This window comes from Pecten maximus, chromosome 6 (assembly GCF_902652985.1).
Source record: "Pecten maximus chromosome 6, xPecMax1.1, whole genome shotgun sequence".
Lineage (NCBI taxonomy): Eukaryota > Metazoa > Mollusca > Bivalvia > Pectinida > Pectinidae > Pecten > Pecten maximus.
The window spans coordinates 2,460,499-2,473,873 of NC_047020.1; the positions used below are offsets into that span (position 1 = coordinate 2,460,499).

General features: G+C 35.9%; 1 protein-coding gene across 1 annotated transcript; it reads right to left on the reverse strand.

Moving 5' to 3' along the window:
• Positions 1-229: 229 nt before the first annotated feature.
• On the reverse strand, positions 230-11,039 carry LOC117329943 (TSK-associating protein 1-like). Its single transcript, XM_033888175.1, has 6 exons — positions 10,996-11,039; positions 7,072-8,257; positions 6,526-7,032; positions 6,253-6,486; positions 2,614-2,714; positions 230-299 (listed from the first exon to the last, which is right to left on the reverse strand). The coding sequence occupies exons 1-6, from the start codon at positions 11,037-11,039 to the stop codon at positions 230-232; spliced, it is 2,142 nt and encodes a 713-aa protein (XP_033744066.1).
• Between the last annotated feature and the right edge of the window lie 2,336 nt (positions 11,040-13,375).

Consider the following 13,375-nt stretch of genomic DNA (forward strand, 5'->3'; position numbering starts at 1 on the left):
ATCATGATTTACGGAGATTGATTTGTTGATGCTCAAGTTACCATTGACTCAGTGTTACGGAGGTCATTTTTTGGAGATTCCCGTAGATTAATTAGTTTTTATTGTAAAATGAAATCATCTCAGTTCAAATTAATCACTCTGAATTAATGTCTTCATAATTTTGATAATTTAAAGGTTTTGTTTTGTTGCTAGAAATAAAAATACTACCATGGTAAAATGCTTTCACTTTCTATTCCCGGAACTTTTTAGACTGTGACGTCACAGCCATAACTGTCTTGAGTTGTACGGAGGTCTTTTTTCTGTAATAGATTTCAATAGTTTTTATTGTAAAATGGAATCATATTGATTCAAAATAAACATTCTAAAACTCTGTCTTTCTAACATGCTGTTTTAGCATGCTGATATGGTGTTTTTAACATGGTGTTTTAACATGCTAACATGCTGTTTTGACATGCTAACATGCGATTTTAACATGCTAACATGTTATTTTAACATGCTAACATGCTGTTTTAACATGTTGATATGGTGTTCTAGCATGCTAACATGCTGTTTTAACATGTTGATATGGTGTTTTTACCATGCTTAATTGCTATTTTAACATGCTGTTTTAGCATGCTAACATGCTGTTTTGCCATGTTGATATGATGTTTTTACATGCTAACATGCCATTTTAACCTGCTAAAATGCTATTTTAACATGCTAATTTTGCTGTTTTAGCGTGCTGATATGATGCTTTTAACATGCTAACATGCTTTTTGTACATGCCAACATGCTGTTTTAGCATGCTAACATGCAGTTTTGACATGCTAACATGCTATTTTGACAAGTTGATATGGTGTTTTTAGCATGCTGACATGCTGTTTTGACATGCCAACATGCTGTTGCATTACGCTTAAGCTGATCTCTAGCTTCAATGGCACGTTTTCTTGCTGCAGTTTTGATGTTTTCCCCCTTTAGCAAATCACTAGTCAATTTCATGCCAGAATCAATTGCTTGTTTTCCTACACGTCACACTCCTTTCTCCCAATTGATGCACTTCATTCCAAAATGAAGTAAAGGCTTAACAGTTTTAAATACACCTCTAAACAGACCTCCTATACCATGACCTCTCTGCATTCTTGTTCCTCTGAAGACATTTCCACTACCACCTCCCCCAGCTTGATTCAAGAAATACCTATCAAATAGCTTTCTATCACTTTGGTGAGCAGCTTTCATATTGATTGCTTTTCTCCAGGTTGAACCTTATAATAATTCATTATATAGACCTTTTAGTTCTGATAAATTGAACCTAAAGAATGCCTCTTAAAATGTAAGGTGACGACAACTTTTCCTCTCTCAAATGGAATGGGTTTCCCTGTATCGTCTCTCAACGTTATTTCTATTTCTTGAAATTGACGTTGTTGTAATGGTACATAATGAATTGGTTGGAATTCATTACTGATGACATGTCCTGCCATATCCTCAATTGGAACTATTCTGACAAGTGGAACCCTGGAATCACCCACCATCTGTGGTTCAACCAAAGGACAGTAGACATAATGGAATAAAAACCTTGACGAACGCAAGCCATGTTCCTGCCAGTCTATTTTCCTTCAGAAAACCGTGAATACTCAAATCCTAACAATTTTGACAGCATAGGACTGAGATTTAAACGTAAGCCAGTAGATATATTCAAAGTTAGCCTCTGATCAATTTTATCAGTAGAAATTTTGAACATATCTCCATGTGATACCATTTTTTAATGTAAAGTTTTAATGCAGCTCCAGGATCAAATTCAACACTAGCAACATTGTCACTGCCACCAACGATCATCTCCAACCACAACTCATCTTCACGTACGTTGAACCAAGAGTGGGGGGATATTGCATTTCAGCTAGACCCATCTCCCAAGAACCTTTGAGATCTAGAGGTTGAGGCAAACGTGTCTTGTAAGTTGTTAATGAATTGTCTTGAAAGTACTCCATTAAATTTTTACTACATGTAGGAAGGGTTATGTAAAACATCTTTCTTTTTCAGAGTAGAGATAGCCAATACCACTGCTCAACAAAGAAACCCACAGAGACTCTAGTGGATGACCTATGCTGAGATAATAGATGCTACAGCAGATGATGATATAGATGATGGCAGTTTGGTACCAAACAATAACTAATTAGTTTCCACTGATGTTGTCAGTCAATTTATTATATTTATCTGGAGTGTTTCGACGACTTTTATACTTTTTCTGGGCTCTAATCTGTAGGCTTAAACTTTTTCCATTCCTTTAACATGTCTGAAACTGTTTTTCTAGGTAACGTTGATCGTGAAGTGGGTGTAGAAAATGTGTTATAGCCACTTTCATCACTGTATTCCTTCCAATCAATTGTGTCAGTATATGAAACTTTTACTGTTTTTTTCTAGAATGGCTTTGCGTATAGAAGGTTTAGCTTGACAAAAATTCTTTACAATGTTTCTCCAGATATGAAGAAATCTTCGTCAAACAGCATCTACCGTTCATGAAGCATAATTATATATATATAAGTTTTTAGGGGACATACACAAACTGATACTCTCCAGGAAATATACATGTACGTAATCTGAGATCTGAAGGAGTGTTTTTTTTTCAAATCTACTAACAGATATCCATGAGGATGAAGAGTAGCATCCTTGTAGGCTTCCATCAGTAGCGTCCTTCCCGGAACATCTGCTGAGTCAAACACCTGACCTGTGACGAATCTCTAGGATTTATCATCAAAACAATGTAATGAGTATTTAAACTGATGTTTCTATGTTTTTTACTCTGACAAAATAAATTCTGAACTATTTACATGACGCTGATATTGCATGACTCTTCTTGGTGAATAATGACGTTACGTCAGAGTTAACTTAAGACATCAAATCATCAATCACAATCAAATTATTCACAGACGTGTCTAGTTCCATTATATTAGGCAAACCTTCATGAAAATCTACTTTGTCAATGAAACCATAGATTGTGTGATATTCTCCATAACACCACAGGATTTTATCGGGTATGGGAGTCATCATGTGTTGAATGTTGTCTATAAACCTCTTAACCAACGTTATTTTTCCACTTCCTATGGGACCTGCTATCATACAGGTAAAGGGATATTTCCAGGGCAAGAAATGTCCTCTAGGTACTGGGGGTAACATGTGTTCAGGTACATTGCTGATTCGAAAGGTATAGTTTTTTCTTTTACATCAAGACACTTTTCTAGAGAAGATGTATCTAGTGGTATGTCATTTCTATGTTTCATTTTCCTGTGTACTATCATGGCATATTTTCATGTGAAAGATTTGGACACTGGACACTTGTTTACCATGACTTTTCTTTATTTTGGTGTTTTGAAGCTTATTTATAGCTTTTATTGGTACTTCAATGTCATCATAATCTATCCAGGAATCAATTTTGTTTGGCCATCCTAACCATCTAATCAACGCTAACTTCTTCCCTTTGACTCTCTTAACTTTTAAGACTTCTTCTATTTTCCACTTCGTTTCTTTTGATTTGTGGACTTTTTGTAATTCTTGAGCGAAGAAAACCCCCTCTATCTGTTCACTCATCATATCTGACTTTATAAACCGGAACACTTCCTCTGTAATATCTGTGAGAGACTATGAATATTCCATCTGTCCATTTCTGATGCAATCCCCGACGGAATTCACGGACTTTGTAACTGAGCCTCACTTCATCTCCTTTGTTGAATTTGTGTGGCTTCTTTTTCTTGGGAGGTTCATGGTCTCTTTTGGAAAAGATTATGCTTTGTGTGTCATTGTTTACATCCTTGGGTGCATATCCATACAGACCAGAGTGTGTTCTACTGTTGTAACTTCTAATGATGTCAGGTAACACACCGATAAAGGTAAACGTTTGATTGGAATGCAAGTATCTATACACAATATTTTTCACTTCCCTATAAATGATTCAGCAAATGCAGCTTTATGAGCACTATGACTTACAATGTGGGTGACCCAATGACTTTGCAATGCTTTTGAAATGCATTGTTTAAGAACTCTTTTCCATGATCTGATCTGATGATGATGGGCTGACGTTCTGCGAATATATTTTTGAAAGCCTCCAACACTGTGGTAGCCTGTGGTTTTTAAGGGGTAGTACCCAAGCATAACGTGAAAAATGATCCACAGCAACTAGTAAGAAAGTGATGCCTTCATTATAGTTTTTGATATTGGCGACATCTGCTAAATCAGCATCCCACATGTAATCCACACTCACCAAAGGAGTTTTGACTTTTGGTTTTTTGTGTCTAACTTGTCTTCTAACACTATAAGGATCTTGATTCTGCAACCAAGCAGTGACCTGTGATAGAGTTATTTTCAAATTGCCTTTCTTTTTTTATACCCTCATACAACCTCTTGGGGCCAGTGAATCCACACATGTTTTGGATCATACCATATCTTCTTCAGAAAATCTTTCTGCGTTTTTGACAATATTTTTTCTTATTAATAAATCCATTGCAACTCTTTTTATACCTTTTCATGTGCTACAAACAGTTCAAATTGTTTAAGAAATGAATCGGTTCTTTGCACTTCACATAAATCTTTGGTAAATATTTCACAAACTAATTTTCCACGTAATCATGTACGATCTACATCATTTATCACTTCCCAATAATCTTTTTTTTTTTCTTTTTCTTTTTTATGCAAATCATCAATGATATCCAGCTTTTGCTTTTTCTCAGTTTCCACCTCAGGTAAAATTTGATTTGAGACTTAATGCTTTTTAACATGGTGTATGCCGAATTTGATAACATCATAGAAATGATACATATTTCCCGTAAGATGATTCCTTTTATACACTTGTTGGTAACTTTTTCCTTGGAACAGAGCATTCATTTTAACTGGGTTTTTTTCCAAAAATAGATTTGATCCAAACTTTTACTTCACCTTTCAGAACATCAGGGTCATTTGAATTCTTGTATTTCAATCAGAATTCTATTGTAATGACTGCCATGTTTATTTTTTGGTATCCATCATAGAATCTCCAAGACAACTGTAATTGAAGAATGGTTTTAAATATTTTTGCACAATTCTTAACCAGTTTTTGCAAAATTTCTAATCAAATTTAGCATTTTTCTTACTTAACTTTTTCAAAAACATATTACAAGTTTCACTATATATTCTTACTATTTATTTATTATTATTTTTTAGCATATTTTACACTGTTTGTTAACAATTTTTAAACATATAAAAAAAAACAGCATGTTAGCATGTCAAAATAGCAAGTTAACATGTTAAAAACACCATATCAACATGTTTTTCATGGAATGTGCATAACGGACAAAGTTTTAAGAAAGTGTATTGATCGATGTTTTCCAGCATGTCAGATAACTATTTACAACTTATCGCTACTGCTAATATGTATGTGTATGTAAAAGAGTATTTGTACATAGAAAATGACTTTTACCCCCCCCCCCCCCCCCCCCCCCTTCTTTTTCTTCCATCTTTCCCTTTCTCTCCTTCTCTCCTTTATAGATTTTTTTTATTTATATATATATATATTGCATTCACTGCTGTCCATTATGTATTGATTTATATTATGTACTAGGGAGAGGGCGTCACTAAGTTGGAAAATCCAATTGTCAACAATTTATGACAATAAAAATATGTTTAAATCAAATATCAACATGTCAAAGCATCATGTTAGCATGCTAAAACAGAATGTTAGCATGTCAAAACGGCATGTTAACATGTTAAAACAGCATGTTAGCATGTTAAAAATAGCAAATTAGCATGCTAAAACACCATATCATCATGCTAAAACAGCAAATTAGCATGCTAAAACACCATATCCGCATGCTAAAACAGCATGTTAGCATGCTAAATTAGCATATTAAAAAGACAGAGTTTTAGAATGTTTATTTTGAATCAATATGATTCCATTTTACAATAAAAACTATTTAAATCTATTACAGCAAAAGAACTCCGTACAACTCAAGACAGTCATGGCTGTGACGTCACAGTCTAGAAAGTTCCGGGAATAGAAAGTGGAAGCATTTTACCATGATAGTATTTTTATTTCTAGCAACAAAACACAAGCTTTAAATTATCAATACTATAAAGACACCAATTCAGAATGATTATTTTGAACTGACATGATTCCATTTTACAATAAAAACTACTTAAATCGATTGTAATTCACAAAAATAACCCCCATAACCCTCTTGACAGTTACATTGTATGACTGTGACGTCACAGTCTAGAAAGCTCCGGGAATAGAAAGTGAAACCAGTTTACAAACTCACGACTGACAACCTCAACCTCAAACTCACAACTGATAACCTCAAACTCAAACTGACGACTGACAACCTCAAACTGACGACTGACAACCTCAACCTCAAACTCACGAGAGACAACCTCAAACTCACGAATGACAACCTCAACCTCAAACTCACGACTGACAACCTCAAACTCAAACTCACGACTGACAACCTCAACCTCAAACTCACGACTGACAACCTCAACCTCAAACTAACGACTGACAACCTCAAACTCAAACTCACGACTGACAACCTCAAACTTAAACTCTCGACTGACAACCTCAACCTCAAACTCACGACTGACAACCTCAAACTCAAATTCACGACTGACAACCTCAAACTCACGACTGACAACCTCAAACTCACGACTGACAACCTCAAACTCAAACTCACGACTGACAACCTCAACATCAAACTCACGACTGACAACCACAACATCAAACTCACGACTGACAACCTCAAACTCAAACTCACGACTGACAACATCAACCTCAAATTCACGACTGACAACCTCAAACTCACGACTGACAACCTCAAACTCACGATTGACAACCTCAAACTCACGACTGACAACCTCAAACTCACGACTGACAACCTCAACCTCAAATTCATGACTGACAACCTCAAACTCACGACTGACAACCTCAAACTCACGACTGACAACCTCAACCTCAAACTCACGACTGACAACCTCAAACTCAAACTCACGACTGACAACCTCAACCTCAAACTCACGACTGACAACCTCAACCTCAAACTAACGACTGACAACCTCAAACTCAAACTCACGACTGACAACCTCAAACTTAAACTCTCGACTGACAACCTCAACCTCAAACTCACGACTGACAACCTCAAACTCAAATTCACGACTGACAACCTCAAACTCACGACTGACAACCTCAAACTCACGGACTGACAACCTCAACTCAAACTCACGACTGACAACCTCAACATCAAACTCACGACTGACAACCACAACATCAAACTCACGACTGACAACCTCAAACTCAAACTCACGACTGACAACCTCAACCTCAAATTCACGACTGACAACCTCAAACTCACGACTGACAACCTCAAACTCACGATTGACAACCTCAAACTCACGACTGACAACCTCAAACTCACGACTGACAACCTCAACCTCAAATTCATGACTGACAACCTCAAACTCACGACTGACAACCTCAAACTCAAACTCATGACTGACAACCTCAAACTCAAACTCACGACTGACAACCTCAACCTCAAACTCACGACTGACAACCTCAACCTCAAACTCACGACTGACAACCTCAACCTCAAGACTGACAACCTCAAACTTAAACTCACGACTGACAACCTCAACCTCAAACTCACGACTGACAACCTCAACCTCAAACTCACGACTGACAACCTCAAACTCAAACTCACGACTGACAACCTTAACCTCAAACTCACGACTGACAACCTCAAACTCAAATTCACGACTGACAACCTCACACTCACGACTGACAACCTCAAACTCACGACTGACAACCTCAAACTCACGACTGACAACCTCAACCTCAAATTCACGACTGACAACCTTAACCTCAAACTCACGACTGACAACCTCAAACTCAAACTCACGACTGACAACCTCAACCTCAAACTCGCGACTGACAACCTCAACCTCAAATTCACGACTGACAATCTTAACCTCAAACTCACGACTGACAACCTCAAACTCAAACTCACGACTGACAACCTCAACCTCAAACTCATGACTGACAACCTCAACCTCACGACTGACAATCTCAAACTCAGGACTGACAACCTCAACCTCAAACTCACGACTGACAACCTCAACTTCACGACTGACAACCTCAATCTCACGACTGACAACCTTAAACGCCAACAACTCTCGAGTCACAACGTAACGTCCAACAAACTCACGACTGACAACCTCAACCTCAACCTCAAACTCACGACTGACAACCTCAACCTCAACCTCACGACTGAAACCTCAACCTCAAACTCACGACTGACAACCTCAAACTCAAACTCACGAGTGACAACCTAAACCTCAAACAAACTCACGAGTGGTAAACTGTATTGTCACTTCCCAGGGGACTTGTGGTGTCATTGCATACTTTGACCATTTATTTATTGTCTTGTTTTCGTTGATTTTGCATGTAAATATAAAACAAAAGAAACGTCAATTTAATTGTGGCCGTGTCCCGGGCGGGATGATCAATAAGGCCGACTAATGGGACAAACCACTGTTACATATACGGTAAATATGTAAAGTCAAGGGTTTCGCTTAGGGCACATCAGTGCTGCAGCTGCATGCACTGTAATTTATCAAAATTCTAGTCACACTTTTATTAATTCTTGTCATTTGTTAAATGATATGTAAGCTCATATGTATTTTATTTAGAAAATTCTAGGTCTGGATACTTCTCAGAAGCATGTGATGATGGCGATGTTCCAAACTACAGTCTTCCCAATCAGTTTAGCGTAAGTACTGTTTGAACACCAAAACTAATGTCACATTCGATAAAATGGTTAAACATTAAATTATAACATATATAAACAAGTGCATTACACTTCGATATAGGATAAAAGATTATTTGATTGATATAAAGAAGTGGCCGACTTTACAATTACCTGTGACAACACTTGCCTAATAGAACTCCCAATAATTTGACAGATTGTTGACAAAAGTAGTAATGATTTTGTAACGATTCAGCTCTACTTCAATTTTATTTGAATTTTTCACTTTGGACGAGAGCCAAACAAATAGCCGAGAGCGTCTTTCAGAAATACTAAGATATAATTTGAAATATCCAAATTTTGCCAATATTATAATTCTTCGCTGAATACAGAGGCAATTCTTAAGATCTTTACGAAACAAACATCGTGCTGTTGTCGACAAATGATCTGTAAGAATATTTAAGGATTAACCTGTCTTACTTGGTGTCTATGGTCGAAATAGATGCCAGAGCTTTGTAAACAAACGTCATATTGCGCGCTAGCACAATGTGACACGTTTGTTTGCAAAGCTCTGGCATCTATATCGACCGTAGACACTAAAAAATACAGTTTAATGCTTAAATTTACATTCTCGACCTACTTTTTGTTATTTTTGAAAATTAAAATTGAGTTAGCTTAAAAAATGTCAATATTCAGCGACTTCGTCAATGGGGTTGGACAAATGGAACTATTTTTTTTTCAAAATTCATTTGTCAAGTGCAGATTGGCAAACAAAAAAGCGCATTGAAATAACACAGTCTGTTCAATTCTGTTTATTATTTGTGTAACAATATTGTATAAAATTTCTTTTTGATATTTTTTAATTAACATAAAAAAAGACGTAGTCCTAGGCTTTTTCATTGAGCTATGCTTGTTTATGTTAGTTACAAGTAGTTCCGGTGGGAGAATATATTCATGCGCGGCATGGATTGACGTCACGTTTTGGGTGTCAATTATGCTCACATAGACTGCAAATCTTTTTACTTAGTTTATATCGTGGCTTTGCCACTAAAATGTAAATATTTATCAGTGATGTTTCGAGTTATGTCAAACCCATAACATAGGAGTAATATTACCCCAAAAATACCGCCCCCTGGTACAGTGTCATACCCATAATATAGGAGTAATATTATCCCAAAATACCGCCCCCTGGTACAGTGTCATCCCCATAACAAAGGAGTAATATTACCCCAAAATACCGCCTTGTGGTACAGTGTCATCCCCATAACATAGGAGTAATATTACCCCAAAATACCGCCCCCCTGGTACAGTGTCATACCCATAACATAGGAGTAATATTACCCCAAAATACCGCCCCCTGGTACAGTGTCATACCCATAACATAGGAGTAATATTACCCCAAAATACCGCCCCCCTGGTACAGTGTCATACCCATAACATAGGAGTAATATTACCCCAAAATACCGCCCTCTGGTACAGTGTCATCCCCATAACATAGGAGTAATATTACCCCAAATACACCCCCCCCCCCCCCCCCCCCCCCCCCCCCCCGGTAGAGTGTCATCCCCATAACATAGGAGTAAAATTACCCCAAAATACCGCCCCCCTGGTACAGTGTCATCCCCATAACATAGGAGTAATATTACCCCCAAATCACTTGTGATTTAGTTTTCTAGAGATGCTGTCGGCCGGATAGGACTGAAACCAGTCGACGCATTTTATTACCATCATTTTAGTTGATGCATGTTTATAGAACGGTTTTGCGTAAAATGCATATATAATTTGACCTATCAGAAACCTGGATCTAAATTGAGCACACCATCTGTATGTTTAGGGAGAGATGTGCTGACACAATGGGTTTTTTTCTCTCCCAGAATGCCTCATTCAAGATGGCTGCTAATTGGGCAGCCATCTTGAAATGAGGCATTCTGGGAGAGAAAAAAAACCATAGATGTCATCAATTCTCTCTACTGTATCTTGGTTTTCAAATACAGAAGTGACATACCTTTCTTTAGTTGTATATTGTTGAGATTTTATCTTTTCAGGTTCTTTTTTTGGACATCTTCTTCTTTCAATATCTGTTGTTGATGATTCATGTTGTATACCAAAAAACATTGGAACCGAATTCGTCAGAGGCCTTGGTGATTAAAACAAGATCTCATGACAAATGATCCTGATGACAGGTAAAACGTTTCTGTCTGTGTATCAGCCATGCTAGATTTGTTACACCCCATTTTTAAATATGTGTAAACCACCAAACTTTCCAGAATGAGGCTGTGAAGAATTCAACATGGCAGCCTCCATGTGTTCACATCACCTCAGGATGTTTATGGGTTTTAACATTATAAAATATAGCAGGTAAATTGTGTTTTTAATCTTTTTGATCTTATCATAGAATATTGAATCTCTTGTAAACCATATTAAACATGTCTCTTCCGTTAAAAATAGTCAATAGAATATGTTATTACCTCAAAAATAAGTATTATTTAATTAGATGTAGATATTTGATTTTTAGATATGATATGTTTGTAAATGTTAATTCAATAGAGAAATATGAATATGTTATAAAGGGTATGTTTTATGATGAACAAGTTACAGTTAAAAGATTAGCTGTATTACAAACATTTACTGAAGCGTTAGATAACCATCATCATACTTATAAATATATGAAAATGTTTAGACATTTTAGATTAACATACTGTTTGTAATTTGATGTTTGTAATATTTTCTTATTTCAATTGTGTTCAAATAAATAAAAAAATAGTTGGACAAATTTGAGTATTTTCTTATTTCATGGACCAAAAATGGGAATGGGATAAGTTTGTTTGCTGAAAGGTAAAGAGAGAAAAAAATTGAAAACATGATTTTAATGTCTTTTTATTTTCAAAAGTAGAATACAAAATAATCAATCTGGAAAAAACAATCTTCATAGCAGCTCAAAAAACAACACAGTTTTTCATTTTTTTTATTCATACAAAAATGATACAACAAATCTCATGAAAAACATGTACCTGAAATGCAAAAAAAACTTACCATACTCATCTGCACACCATATAAAATAGACACACTTTTTCAGAGATTTTTCTCAAAAAACGTGTGCCTATTTTATAGAAAAAAAATACCGTGAAAAAAAGTTTGACCAAGGGGGCATATAATATGTTAACTAATATGCTACATTTATTTATTAATTACATATATATCCTAACTTTTAATGAAATAAATAACAAAAATTCATTCTAAATACTCACCACACACCCGTCACCTCTGAAATCCAGGACAGCAATGGAACGCTGGTATGAAGATGTTCTAAAACTGTCGTCACAAGAAGCGCCACCTATGAATAGATTCATTGAAGAAAACATTCTACGGAATTCCATACTAGACTTCTATACGTGAAAAGACACTATTTAACCTTTTAAAATTATTAAAATTGTGAAGACACAGTTTTAGAATGATTACTTTGAACTGACATTATTCCATTTTACAATACAAACCATTTAAATCTATTGTAATTTACGGAAAATGACCTCCGTACAACTTCAGACAGTTATGAATGTAACGTCACACTCTCTAGAAAGTTCCGGGAATAGAAAGTGAAAGCAGTTTATCATGGTAGTATTTTTAGTTCTAGCAACAAAACAAAACCTTTATTTTACTACTGTTATGAAGACATCAACTCAGATTGATTATTTTGAACTGACATGATTCCATTTTACAATAAAATCTATCTGAATATACTGTAATTTACGGAAAATGACCAACGTACAATTCAAGACAGTTATGGCTGTGACGTCACAGTTCCGGGAATAGAAAGTGAAAGCATTTTACCATGGTAGTATTTTTTACTTCTAGCAACAAAACAAAACCTTTATTTTACTACTGTTATGAAGACATCGATTCAGAATGATTATTTTGAACTGAGATGATTCCATTTTACAATACAAACCATCTAAATCTACTGTAATCTGAAAAAATGATCTCCGTAACACTGAGTCAATGATAACTTGAGCACCAACAAATCAATCTCCGTAAATCATGATAAAAACAGCTTCATTCTATAATATACTCATACATTGACAATAAATATTCTATGATAAGATCAAAAAGATTAAAAAAACAATTTACCTGCTATATTTTATAATGTTAAAACCCATGAACATCCTGAGGTGATGTAAACACATGGAGGCTGCCATGTTGAATTCTTCACAGCCTCATTCTGGAAAGTTTGGTGGTTTACACATATTTAAAAATGGGGTGTAACAAATCTAGCATGGCTGATACACAGACAGAAACTTTTTACCTGTCATCAGGATCATTTGTCATGAGATCTTGTTTTAATCACCAAGGCCTATAACGAATTCGGTTCCAATGTTTTTTGGTATACAACATGAATCATCAACAACAGATATTGAAAGAAGAAGATGTCCAAAAAAAGAACCTGAAAAGATAAAATCTCAACAATATACAACTAAAGAAAGGTATGTCACTTCTGTATTTGAAAACCAAGATACAGTAGAGAGAATTGATGACATCTATGGGTTTTTTTTCTCTCTCCCAGAATGCCTCATTTCAAGATGGCTGCCCAATTGGCAGCCATCTTGAATGAGGCATTCTGGGAGAGAAAAAAACCATAGTGTCAG

Bases quoted from the DNA above. Each gene is read 5' to 3' on its own strand.
- LOC117329943 (XM_033888175.1), bottom strand. From the start codon at position 11,039: ATGGAGGCTGCCATGTTGAATTCTTCACAGCCTCATTCTGGAAA. The intron at 8,258-10,995 runs GTTTGGTGGTTT...TTGAGGTTTCAG, and splicing joins TCACAGCCTCATTCTGGAAA to TCGTGAGGTTGAGGTTGAGG. The intron at 2,715-6,252 runs GTAAACTGGTTT...GATAAATCCTAG, and splicing joins AGGTTGTCAGTCGTGAGTTT to AGATTCGTCACAGGTCAGGT.